Genomic DNA, 13275 nt, shown 5'->3' on the forward strand with positions numbered 1-13275 from the left:
GCATAATAGGAACCTCACTTTTGGTGTTAAGTTCAACCGTGTGTATAATTTAAGCAAGCAATCCCACATAAAATTATACACTTTATAAAGGATTTCTTTTTCATTAGTGCATATAATAAAGGTACAAATTTTCTGTTATTATTACGATCCATGATGGCATGTATACTATATAACTGCCTACAGAACTTCCCCTTAGTCAAAAACACACCATCCACGAATTACATTTTACTGTCACATAGAACCAGTAAGTTTTCCTGAGTGGCAAATACCAACACATGCAAATTAGAATATACATCCCCCTTTCGTTCCTGAATAAAGCTAGATTCCTTTAGCTTAAATTCATCTAACGAAATGGAAGATAGACAAGTAGTAGGCTTTACATTCATTAAAAGACCTTTACGTCTTACTCTATTCATATGTTGTAACAGGGACCTATGTGTAGGTAATGTGACTACACTCTCCAAGGAAGTACTAGCCAACACATCGTCAACTAACAGGGCAGGAGTTGCTCTACAGGCAATGTACTTATCTATCTCTGTTGCATCTGGAAAATGCTGATGTACCGTGGATTTCACTAAAATGTCCTACAACTCATTCCATTCTGTTACAGCCCTACCCTTACACTTATGGCTTTGCTTTAAACGACAACACCAGTACCTCTTATTTTTCACAACCTTTTCTAAGACGTACAGATATCCTTCAATCACAAGCATATCCTTTCCCTTTTGTGAATCCACACACTCGCACACACGGTCCTGTTTTGTCAGCGTTAGCCATAGCTGCTACCGGTATAACGGTTATGCACACCAAACTAGTCTACATACTTATATTTATACAATCTGCTATGTTTTAATAATTTACACCATGATACTTCCATGTTATTAAAGATATCTTCAGTTTTATACATTATATTTTACTATAATGTAATCAAAACATAATATCCACAAATACTAATTTACATACACTGAGCAACTTGTGACTGACATTTCACGTCGAGTACGTGAAATGGCCAACTAAAACATTTTGGTATTTTGTTTTCCGATATTTACTGCTTTCGATGTTAAGGTATTTTGACAAATAGGTGTTGACCATTACGTATTCGACATTTACGTCTTTCGATTTCATGATATAGACCATACATATATATATATATATATATATATATATATATATATATATATATATATATATATATATGCATACATACATACATACAGTGGATATAAAAAGTTTACACACCCCTATAAAGATGCTAGGTTTTTGTGATATAAAAAAATGAGACCATAATAAACATTTCAAACCTTTTCCCACCTATAATGTGACCTATAACCTGTACAATTCAACTGAAAAACAAACAAATCTATTAGGGGAAAAAATATAAAAAATAAAAAAACGTACAATAAGCTGGTGAAATAAGCATGCACACCCTTAAACTAATACTTTGTTGAAGCACTTTTTGATTTAATTGCAGCATTCACTCTTCTTGGGTGCACACCTGTCATCAATTAAAGAGACTCTGATTAACCCCAAATAAAGTTCAGCTGTTCTAGTAGGATTTTCCTGACATGTACTCAGTTGCCACAGTTCGCACAGAACTCACAAAGCATCAAAGGGATCTCATTGTTGAAAGGTATCAGTCAGGAGAAGGGTACAAACAAATTTCCACAGCACTGGATATACCGTGGAACACAGTGAAGACACTCATCAAAAAGTGGAGAAAATATGGGACAACAGTGACGTTGCAAAGAACTGGACGCCCCTCCAAAACTGATGAAAAGACAAGGTGAAAACTGGTCAGTGAGGCTGCCAAGAGACCTACAGCAACACTGAAGGAGCTGCAGGAATTCCTGGCAAGTACTAGTCATGTACAATATGTGACAACAATCTCCCATATCCTCCATATGTCTGGGCTATGGGGTAGGGTTGCAGGACGGAAGCAATTTCTTTCACAGAAAAACACCCAAGCCCAGCTAAAATTTGCAAAAAAATACATCAAGTCTCCCAAAAGCATGTGGGAAAATGTGTTATGGTCTGATGAGACCAAAGTTAACTTTTTGGCCACAATTCAAAAAGGTACTTTTGGTGCAAAAACAACACTCTGCATTGCCAAAAGAACACCATCCCACGGTGAAGCATGGTGGTGGCAGAATTATGCTTTGGGGTTGCTTTAGTCAAGGTGGAGGGAATTATGAACAGTTCCAAATACCAGTCACTTTTGGCCCAAAACCTTCAAGTGTCTGCTAGAAAGCTGAAGAAAAAGAAGAATTTCACCTTTCAACATGACAATAACCCCAAGCATACATGCAAAAGTTTTGGAATGGCCCAGCCAGAGCACCTATCTGAAGAGGGCTGTGCACAAGAGATGCCCTTGCAATATGACAGATGTGCAGCGCTTTTGCAAGGAAAAATGGGGAAATATTGCCAAGTCAAGATGTGCCATGCTGATAGACTCCTACTCAAGAGGACTGAATGCTGTAATTAAATCAAAAGGTGCTTCAACAAAGTATTAGTTGAAGGGTGTGCATACTTATACAACCAGCTTATTATACATTTTTTATTTTTTCACCTAACAGACTTGTTTGTTTTTCACTTGAATTGTACATGCTATAGGTCACATTAAAGGTGGGAAAAGTTTTGAAATGATTTATTGTGGTCTCATTTTTTTATATCACAAAAACTTGGCATTTTAACAGGGGTGTGTAAACTTTTTATATCGTGTGTGTGTGTGTGTGTGTGTGTGTGTGTGTGTATGTGTATATATATATATATATATATATATATATATATATATATATATATATATATACAACACCAACACACAGACTGCGCGGTTTAAAAGGTGCACGGACCCATTTTCGGAAGTATATATATATATATATATATATATATATATATATATATGGGTCTATATTAAAAGACCCAATGTTTATGTGATCAAACACCTAAACATCGATCTTCTAATTTCGAACTGCACAACTTCGAATGTCCCTGGGAAACACATCCCTCGGCCACAATACAAAAAACATTACTTTACATCTAAATTAAATCCCACATCCCCCCCAACTAAATATACCAACTCCGAGATTGCTCAACAGTAAGGAAATAGCAAACTCCGGCGAATGGCCAAGGGAAATCTTTCCCTGTGTTAAATCGTCCATTTGCTGTTTTTTGTTTTCGATATTAGAAGATCGATGTTTAGGTGTTCGATCTCCTAAACATTCGGTCTTCTAATATAGACCCTATATATATATATATATATATATATATATATATATATATATATATATATATATATATATATATGTGTGTGTGTATATATGTATATGGTTCCCCTTCATATGACTGAATTAATATAAGCCTGAAACTCAAAAGCCTGAAAACACAAAAAATACATATACTGACTTTAAACAACAGAATCCCTATTAATTTCCAGTAAGTATAAGCAGGGGGGCAAGCCTCCCTGCACCCCCCCACACCCCCTGCTACTTAAATATATCAACTCCAGGATTGCACTTCATTACGCTAAGATCTAGTGATTTTCTGGTGGGGAGGCAGAAGGAATGGATTCCTCTGCATCTGAATCCGCATAAGCAGTCAGAGGTTGTTGTTCCTCTTCAAAATCTGAATAATCAGACTCCTCAGAATCCTGTTCTGTCAGTATTTCAGGAGAAAAGTCTCTTTTTCTTTTAAAAGTTGTGGGCTGAATACCTCTGATAAGAGTGATAAGATCCTCCGCCATTTTAAGCATTTAAGCTTGGGGTGGTCGAGCAGGAGTAAAATGGTGGCTAGAGGCAGTTTTCCTAGAAGTGGCCTTGCTTCTAGGCCTAAGAGTATCCATCGGTCTGATATAAATAGTCGGAGAAGACGTCGTTTTTTACATAGATTCGGAAGTGCAAAAAACCTCCTTGGAATCTGGTGCCTGCGTCACGGCTCCGGACCCAACCAAGGCAGAGACAACTAAAGGGTCAGAAGACGAAGAAGATTTCTGCAGCATACCGGATTCCGAAAGGGTCTCAGTACAGGCCTGCAAAGCTACTGAATCAGGCATCAGGGACTGCAAAGGCACCTCACTGAATTCTGGATAAATGACGACCTGCTTAGCGGTAGAGACGTCGGAAGGCTTAGCCTTGTGTGGTCTGTCACTATCTTTATCCTTACGTTTTTTCAGAATGTCTACGGATTGTTGGCTGACGGACACCATTTCAGAATGTGAAGACGGAATATGAAAATACCTGGCTACAATAACAGCCTCTACAACTAATGGTTCTCACGTTAAAGAAGGCACAGAACTGGCAACAGGGATGTCGTGGACTGGGCCTAAACAAGTGGCGCAGTATGAATGGAAGTCTCATTGTGGTATTTGCTATCCACAGGCGAGACAATTGTTAACTTTTTTGAACATCGGTTAGTGCAAGAAAAAGGGATCCTCAATGGGGTACTTAGTTTAAGACGTTTTTAGCTGTAACTCAAACTCTGGTAGTGACCAACCGGCACACTTGCAAACTGCTTCTGCTACGGGCTCCACGGCATGAAAGACTGATGTAAAGGTGTCGGCTGCCTTCCTTTATAGCACTGACGACCTGACATGAGTCACCAAGCAAAAGCAGCTGATGCAGAAAAACACTGACTCTGGTATTAGGGCCGGCCGAGGGCTACCTCAGCAGGGATAACCCGCAGGTGATGAATGCAACAGTGAAACATGAAGAGCATCTGCATTTTGGCAACATAATATAGACCCGGTTGGGAAACTGCATTCTCAGAATTTTTGTTCAGGCGAACAATGTTTTAAGCAGCAATTCTGCAGGTATCAGGAGTCATGAAATTCCACTTAAGCTAGAAGTGAAAGAGTTAAAAGTCTCTGGGAAAGAAATTACAATTTGGGGGGGGGGATGATGTGAATAAAACATGTTCAAACTAATGATGTGAACTTACAAATCTTACAAATCCTGAAAATGAAAAACTGAATGCAAACTATGGAAAATTATAAGAATAATGTAGATAATGACTATAACATTTAAGTTAGTAAAATAATGTTTTAACTCATGATGAAAATGATGAAGAGGAGTGTACTGCACATGAAATAAGCAGCAATTTGATAACAGAGTTAAATAAACATAAGGTTGCAAAAAAGGGAAAAGATAATTGGAAATTACTTGCTATTAATGTCAATACCAGAAAATGATGTCAGGTGGCTTTTAGTACTGAAATCGTGTCAGACAGTTAATTGATATTTTTACAAGATATAAGACTGTTGCATAAAAAACAAAAGCATCACACAGAAGTATTATGAGGTAGGATTGTTTGAAGCTTTGGAAATGAATTATGATTAGAGGTTGCTAACATGGAAGTGCAATTACTAGTTATAATTATAGAAATACTGGGCAGATACTTGTTATGTGACATCAGCTGTAAAAATAGTATGGAGGTTAACAGTTGTGTTTGCATACAGCATATACTAACAGTAAGGAAAGTGTGTTTATGTTTGATTAAATCAACATGTTACTGCTGGTATGGATACAATCTTGATAGGTAATGTTAACTGTAATATAAGAAAGTAAACAATGAAAACAGCTGCTGACATTAGGACATGTAGACAAAGTGGGGTTAATTAAAAATAAGAAATAACAGAATGTTCACATAAAATGAGGAATTTAAAAACAAATAGAAATAATATAATTAGGCTTGAAGTTTGTATGGACAGAAACTGGAGGCAGTGAGAAATATGTTAAAGGAGGACAATAACTAAAAAGTTGATGGGAGAAGTTGTTAAAAGAATTTCACAAAGAGGTGAAAACTTTATGAAATGAGCACTGGCTAAAAAGACCAGTTTGTAGAACATGGGAAGAATGGTGGCTCGTATGTAAGGAAAAGTAAACAGATTATTTAGTAATAGAGAAAGAGTACTGCAAAAGAGAAAAGGAAAAGTATAATAAACAGACATATGAATAGAAAAAAAATGTCAGTAGAAGAAGAGAAAGAAGTTAAATGAAAAGAAAGACTATTATATCAGAAGTGTATAGAAAAGACAAAATTATAAACTTATTTTACAAGAAAAAAATGAAGGTGAGTTCTCTTTTTGGGGGGGATTAAAGGTCAAAAGTAAAAAATGTAAGACAGACTGTCTGATGGAGGAATAAGATGGAAGATGTTATGAAAAGAAGACATGATGATGAGAGGGAGTTTGCACAGTGACACGCATAGGAAAAAAGGAAGCAGAAAGTTAAAAAATTTAATAAAGATTCAGTAAACAATATGGTTAAAAAGATAAGTAAGATGCAACTTGAACTTGTTTTAAAAGAAATAAATACAGATAGCGTAAAGGGCACACAACCTTTGACATTGGTGCAAATCATAACCAAAGAAACAAAAGTTAAAAAAACACTCGCAAAAGTCTGTAAGTGTTTTTTTTTTTTTTTTTGTTAAATATTGATAGCATCAGGTCCAGGTGGTATGGTAAATAGGTTTTTATAAAGAAATGACTGAGAAAAAGAAAGAGGTGATGACTAAAGTAATGAGTTAATGGTTTGATTTTAGTACGAGAGATAAGGTGTGTGAAAAAATATTAAGTTTATATATATATATATATATATATATATATATATATATATATATATATATATATATGTGTGTGTGTGTGTGTGTAAGGCAAGAAAGAGAACATTAAAAAATGGGAGCCTTTAAGAAATGATGACTACAAATTATTTATAAAACTTATTCAGAAAATGGTAAGTAAGAAGACAAGTTATGTATTAGGTGAAGGAACAGAGGGAATATTACATCTGCAGAGACAACTGACTGCACAGTGAGAAAAAAAGCTTAATGTAGGACGGTTGTGTGTAATGCTGGGTGGCACATAGTGAAGCAATTAATGTTGTTGCTTCTGGTGGAATGCAATGTAGCAGTTAATGTTGTTGCTTCACAGTGCTCTGCTCTCTGGTTTGGCTTTTTGTGTGGGATGTCTCCTCGTTGGAGTTTTAATGAAATGTCCATGGTCTGTATGAGTTTTGCCTTGGGTACCTGTCTCCTAACACATTCTAAAGCCATGCCAGGAGGAGAACTGTTGATGCTACAAACTGTCTTCAGATATCTACACAGTCTGCAGGCAAGTCTCCAATACAAAGTTGTCCCATCAAGCAATGGACCTAAGACTTGCAACTGCTGCTTGTCACATTGTGACTGAACAGAATAAAGGAAGTATCAAAAATGAATGAAAGAATAAACTAGCAAGGGTCAAACATAAAATAATCATGCTTCACATAATGAGAGTGCCCATTTATAAATACGTAGTGAAATTAAGAATAATAAGACCTCAAATATTAATACACTATGGCTGCAAATCAGTTTCCAGGTAACACATCATCATATCTGCAATTGTTCAGCAGAACTTTTCTAAGTGCCAAACCTAAAAGGAATGCACACTGCTACATAAAATCAAATGTATAAATCCAAGTTCACTTGCATTTGAACATCTTTCACCATTCTGAACCATTCTGCATTTGTTAGGTAACTGCGTTCACTACTTATGAAAGAATGATATTATGCAACTCTTTACTGAGTCTTACTTATGAATGGTACAGCACCACACACAAAAAAGGAGACACATTAAGAGAAGCTGAACTTAGACAATTAAAACAGCAAACAAATTACAAGAAGCAAAATGCTTCTAGTCACAAACAAACCTGTTAATGAAGATGATAAGGCTTGTGAGACACACGCTACATATACAGCAAGATGTCCACGTTTTATAAATAAAAACAATATTAAGTTTTAAAAAATATATCCAGTTCCCAATATTGGAAAGTTTCAGCTGTCATGACATGGATTCCAGCAACCTGGATTTATATACTGAGCTTTGGTGCAGAAGAACCAACCAGACAGGATTTGATAGCAGATTACCACCTTGCCTTCTTTGATGGTGAAATGTGTGGTTTATGGAATACCAACAGTGACCCATGGTGCAGATCAGTGAAACTATACACAAAATATATGCATAATGGGCCCAGTCAGCCTTACAAGCTGGAGTTGGGATATAAAGTGATAAGCACCATAGCCGGCCTTAGGCATAGGCCAACTAGGCGGTCACCTAGGGTGCCGGTCTAGCAGGGGTGCTTTTCCAGTATTTATTTGATGTAGGTAGACCAGGATGGGGGCACCAAGTAGTGCGGTGGGGGGCACCGTGGAGCCCTTTTGCCTAGGGCACCAGTTGACATAGGGCCGTACTGACAAGCACTCAAACTTCAATTTAAGTTCTATAATATTTAAGTCTTGTGTCTGGAGGGGGGTGGGGGACTGTAGAATCTGTCTCCACACTGTGATAAAGGGAATTAATGAGCAGCTGCATGTATTTGATAGGTCCTTGAGTGTAACGGGTCAGCAGGAGGTGGAACCAATAAAAGTAGTAAAGAGAAGGAAAGTCAGAGTGGGATTTTAACCATGCACTAAGTATTTAAATACACTTACCTCTGTGGTGTCAGCTCTTCCTCCATATCTTTGTTCTCATGTATCCTTGATGCCTATGGGAGTACACAAAATATAACATGCATCCACACATCCTTACAATTAAATAAATAAATAATACTTTACATAGAATGTATTATCTTGATTCCAAAGATTTTTCTGACATAATACCTCTGGAGAATCTTCTGGAAGAGATGCCCCATCACAGTCTGTGTCTTCAGATCTGTCATCCACTTTTGGGTGTTTAACTTCATCACCTATCAGGGTAATAGAAACACAGGTAAAGAATAACTTTATTTAGGAAATATGAAAACATGACAATATATTTCACTTTATATATTTCTATGGCGCTATGCATGTATGCCCACCTAAAATACAGCTAGGACACTGTGGCCACAAGTTTAATAAGCAAACTGTTATTTTAAACTGTGAATACATAAGCAAAATAAACATTTATAAAAAGCAACTGTTACGTATACACAAGTAAAAAACTGGTAAAATCTAGTTTCTTCTAAAATGAGTCCATATCGATCACCGTTCTGCTCTGGTTAACGAGCATTTTTTTCTGCCATTAGTTATTGCCAAATGCAAAGTAGTGTCCTCCTTTTTGTGCCGAATTTGTTGTGTCAACTTTTTACAAATTTCTGAACATTTTGCTTGTCTACCTCTTTGTCAAAGTAGCAGCCATTCTTTTCCACATGAAAATTTTATATGCACTTTAGGAGATGGTGGACCCAGAAATTTTAACTAATGAGTTAAGCTGGAAGAAGAACACAATCTTGTACAATGACAAAAGCAAAGGATTATTGACCAATGAGGTATCACTGTATTAGTACTAGATCCAAGTTTTTTTGATAACATAAAATGAAAAGCATGACAGAACAAAAATAAATTCTTATTTGGTTAACAACAAAAAGATGGATGATCTCTTGTTATTCTGCTGGACTGTGCTCAATTAATAATGGGAAGAGAAGGGCAGTACCACCCTTGAATTCTTTAAAAAAGGGTTGATTGGTGGGTGGAGGGAGTAGTCTATCTGCATAAGAGATGCAAAGAGGTTGAGCCAGGCAGCACTGTCCGATCTCCAAATGGGAAGGGATACTTTTGTTTTATTTTACTGTTTTTATGATTATATCTCAATGAATGATTAGAGTCATGAATGAAATATTGCAGTGTATCCTGTGACAGTTAGTTTCAGACATGTGAAAGGATGAATGGTTATTCATTGGTTGATTGAATAATTGTTTGTATTATTGTTACCATTTAATGTAGTGTACTTTGACTCTGAATATGGTCTGAAGAAGCAATTTTAACATTGCGAAAGTGCTCACCCTATGATTATTTTATGATTAAATTTTGTTTAACTTTTACAGTGGTCGTGGTTATTAACCGGAGCCAGTCGTGTTTCTGTGTGGGTATACTGTTTTTACCTCTTTGTTTACTTCAAAAAACAGTTGGTTTAGATTTTGATTTCCATTTTATAGTAAATGTTTTTTTTTGTCAGCTACCAGAATTAAACTTAACAAGGCCTATGTCTACACAATTCAGGTCCTGTATCCAAGCTCAAAATAATCATTTTCTTAGTTATACCTATTTGCTACTACTCTGTAGGAAATTTTTAGTCTGCCAACTCATTACACTCCCAAAACATATGCTCCCAGTTACTTCTTTCTTCCACATCACTCCTCCAACATTAGCAATCTATCTGAGGAAAAATTATTTAGAGTCTGCTTAGAGTATAAAAATACCTATGCAAATGCTTCTGAGTGAAAATTCTAAATCTACTAGACTATGTTGCATATTTGGGAGCCATACATATTCCCTCCCACTGTTTCCTTTCTGTTCTATCATTAATAAGCCTCCCCGAATGTCTATATATGTCAGCTGTAAAACCATAAACTCAAAGTGAAGTCCTGTACTTTTTTATAATATGTTTATTAAGAGCATTCAAGTTCATATCGCTACATATTTCCCCAAGGTGCTCAAGCACTCTATCTTTAAGACACTAATTAGTTTTTCCTACATAAAATGAGCTACAGTTCTTACAGGTTGCTAAATAGACAGGGTCTTTACTTCTGCAGTCTGCATATAACTTAGGTGCATACTTAATCCCAGTATCAGGATGTACAAAATAATTATTTTTTTTAGATGGAGCTACAGGCTTTGCAATCGTAGCATGGAAAGGTTCCCACCCACTCAGATGTAACATTTTTAGCTGTTGTCTTATAACACAACCTCCATTTCAAAGATAACCCATTTCTAAAGCAAAAGTGCAGAGATTCTCCCATTATGTTCTGAACACTCTCATCAGCCAATAAAAAATGGCCAATTCCTTTTTATGATACTACAAGTAAGTAGAGATGTGAACTAGAATGCTTTTAATAAACATATTAAAAGAACGCAGGACATAGCCTTGAGTTTATGGTTTTACAACTGGCATATATAGACATTAGGGGAGGGTCTATTAATGATAGAACAGAAAGTAATGAATTGAACTGGATAACTGTACTACAGGCAGATAAGGGTTTTGGACTAATGATCCCTTAAGACCAGCCTAGAACGCTTGTAAACTCTGTCATTAATTGATTAGTGCTGTCATGGTAATTAATTAGTTAATTGATTTTAATTTGTTTTTAATGTGTATATAAGGTGGTTGTACTGCTCTGTTATTTTATGGTCTGATGAAGTGTATTAAGCACAAAAGCACTTACTGCTGAATAAATGTGTAAAATTCAGCCCTGGTTGTTGGTTATTTCGTTTTTCCTGTGAGTGATTTTGTTTTACAACTGACCTCTGATAGCAGTGTGCTTCTTATTTTTTACTTTACAAAATCTGCCTAGCTTCTTAGGGGCTGGAGGGTGGAGAGACAGGAGCCTGAGAAGCTGCTGCAAAAGTGTCAAACAAGGCAACTAAGACTGGAGGGACTGCAGATTGTCTGAGTGAGTCCATTTCATAAGTTCACAGTACCTTTTTTGAACATGTGATCCTTGTGAACAATCCCTTTAATGTATTCTGTCATATGAACCACTGTATCCCCAAAGGAAAATTCCACAATGGAAGAGTCAGGGGACAAAGAATCCTCTTCATCATACCCTAATGCCAAAGGAGAGTACATTTGGGAAGAACACGCAAAGGATTCTTCACCAGAGTCCAACTCCTCATCAGAAGAAGCAGAATCCCATGTTCACTTAGGGTGGATGAGCAGGGGGCAGCAGCCGCAGTGAAAGATAAACCTTATGGTAGATTCAGAGCCATACGAGAATTAAACAGCCCTCGAGTAAAGTCCTCCTATTCCTTGTGAGGATCCATAGCTACAGTAGCCACATGTTCGGTTTTCACTTTCTTTTTCATAGGTTCACAGGTAGGTACTAGGCTATTGGCCCTAGGGCCTATACAAGCCCAGCCAAAAAGGTACCCTGGCTTTTGGCACCAAAGAAAATTATTTTCCTGTGCCACTGTCGAGCGGAGCCACAGAAGTGATCCCCGGGGTGAATTTCTTATTTCCCATCCAATCGTCAAAGATTTTTCTTGAAGAGTGCTAATGAGCAGCTTTGCTTGCTTTAGATAGGTAGTTTATTCCAGAGTATGGGAAGTCTCTGGGACAGGAATCTATCCGTCCGGCATGTTCTGTTTATTGTGGTGACAAGGTTTAGGTCCCTAGAGCGTGTAGTTCGGAGGTATTGGGATTTCTTTAAGTGGAGCATGTCCAACAGCTTTGGCTTTGACATAACTTTGCATGTTAGGCAGAGATCACCTCTGAGTAGGCGATATGCGACGGAGTAAAGTTGGAGTTTTTTGAGACAGTCTGCATAGGGCATCTGTTTGAGGCCGGTAATCCTCTTTGTAAGGTATTTCTGCGGCATTTCCAGTTGTTGTAGATGTCATGTGAGGTACATACCAAAAGGGGAGTTGTACTCTATAATGGGTCTAATGAGTAATGAGCAGAGGGGAACAATGACCTCTTTTTTTCTGGATGAGAAACCTTTTGTGATGAGGTGTGCCACGTACAAGGATTTCCTGACTACTGTGGCAATGTGATTATCAAAGGAGAGACTACTGTCCACCTGTGTCCCAAGGTCTCTTATCACACTTTCGGTGTTAAGTATACTACCGCCTATGTTGTAGTTCATGGGTACAGAGTTTTTACCAAAGGGGATGACAATGCACTTTTTGGCATTGAGCTTGACGCCATGGCTTTGACAACAGGCATCTGTCTCAGTGAGGCCCTTTTGTAGGATGTCCACATCGTTAGTTGTTTCAATTATGGCTCCTAGTTTGCAGTCATCTGCAAACTTCGTTAGCCAAAGCCCTTCTGTGTTAGCCTGTACTTCAGAGAAGTAGATACCAAACAGGAGAGAACCCAGGACTGAACCCTGTGGTACTCCACTTGTCACAGGTCTGAAGTCGGATTTGGAGTCTGCTGCTTTCACAGTGTGGGTTATGTCAGTGAGCCAGTTGGCAACCCATCTTGTGACATAGGGATTTATACCTAGTTTAGTGAGTTTATCTATAATTCCAGAGTGGGGGATGGTGTCGAAAGCCTTGGCAAGATCTAGATAGGCTGTGTGAACCACCTTACCCTCGTCTATGGCTTTGGTGACTGCTTAAAAGAAGTCTATTAGGTTTAGGAGACATGATCTGCCTTTTACAAACCTGAACTGGGTGGGGTCCAGAGTTTGGAGATTACCAATGTCTTTGTTTATGAGTTCCATGACGATACGTTCCATGGCCTTGCAGACCAGGCTCGTCAGGCTAATGGGGCAGTAGTTCCCGGGGTACATGGTTGCTCCCCATTGTGGACTGGGATAACCGTCGCTG

At 37.6% G+C, this 13275-nt stretch overlaps 1 protein-coding gene across 2 annotated transcripts in view; it reads right to left on the reverse strand.

Moving 5' to 3' along the window:
• Window positions 1-13275, reverse strand: part of PTPN13 (protein tyrosine phosphatase non-receptor type 13) — a 1949788-nt gene that overhangs the window by 275082 nt on the left and 1661431 nt on the right. For both annotated transcript variants that reach the window (XM_044079819.1, XM_044079818.1), the window contains 2 exons: window positions 8629-8714; window positions 8461-8513 (listed from right to left, as the gene is read on the reverse strand). In XM_044079819.1, the coding sequence (XP_043935754.1) occupies window positions 8461-8513; window positions 8629-8714 (139 nt within the window). The remainder of the gene's footprint in view (window positions 1-8460; window positions 8514-8628; window positions 8715-13275) is intronic.

The sequence above is a fragment of the Protopterus annectens genome, chromosome 8.part0 (genome assembly GCF_019279795.1).
Source record: "Protopterus annectens isolate FY-2018-M chromosome 8.part0, PAN1.0, whole genome shotgun sequence".
NCBI lineage: Eukaryota > Metazoa > Chordata > Ceratodontiformes > Protopteridae > Protopterus > Protopterus annectens.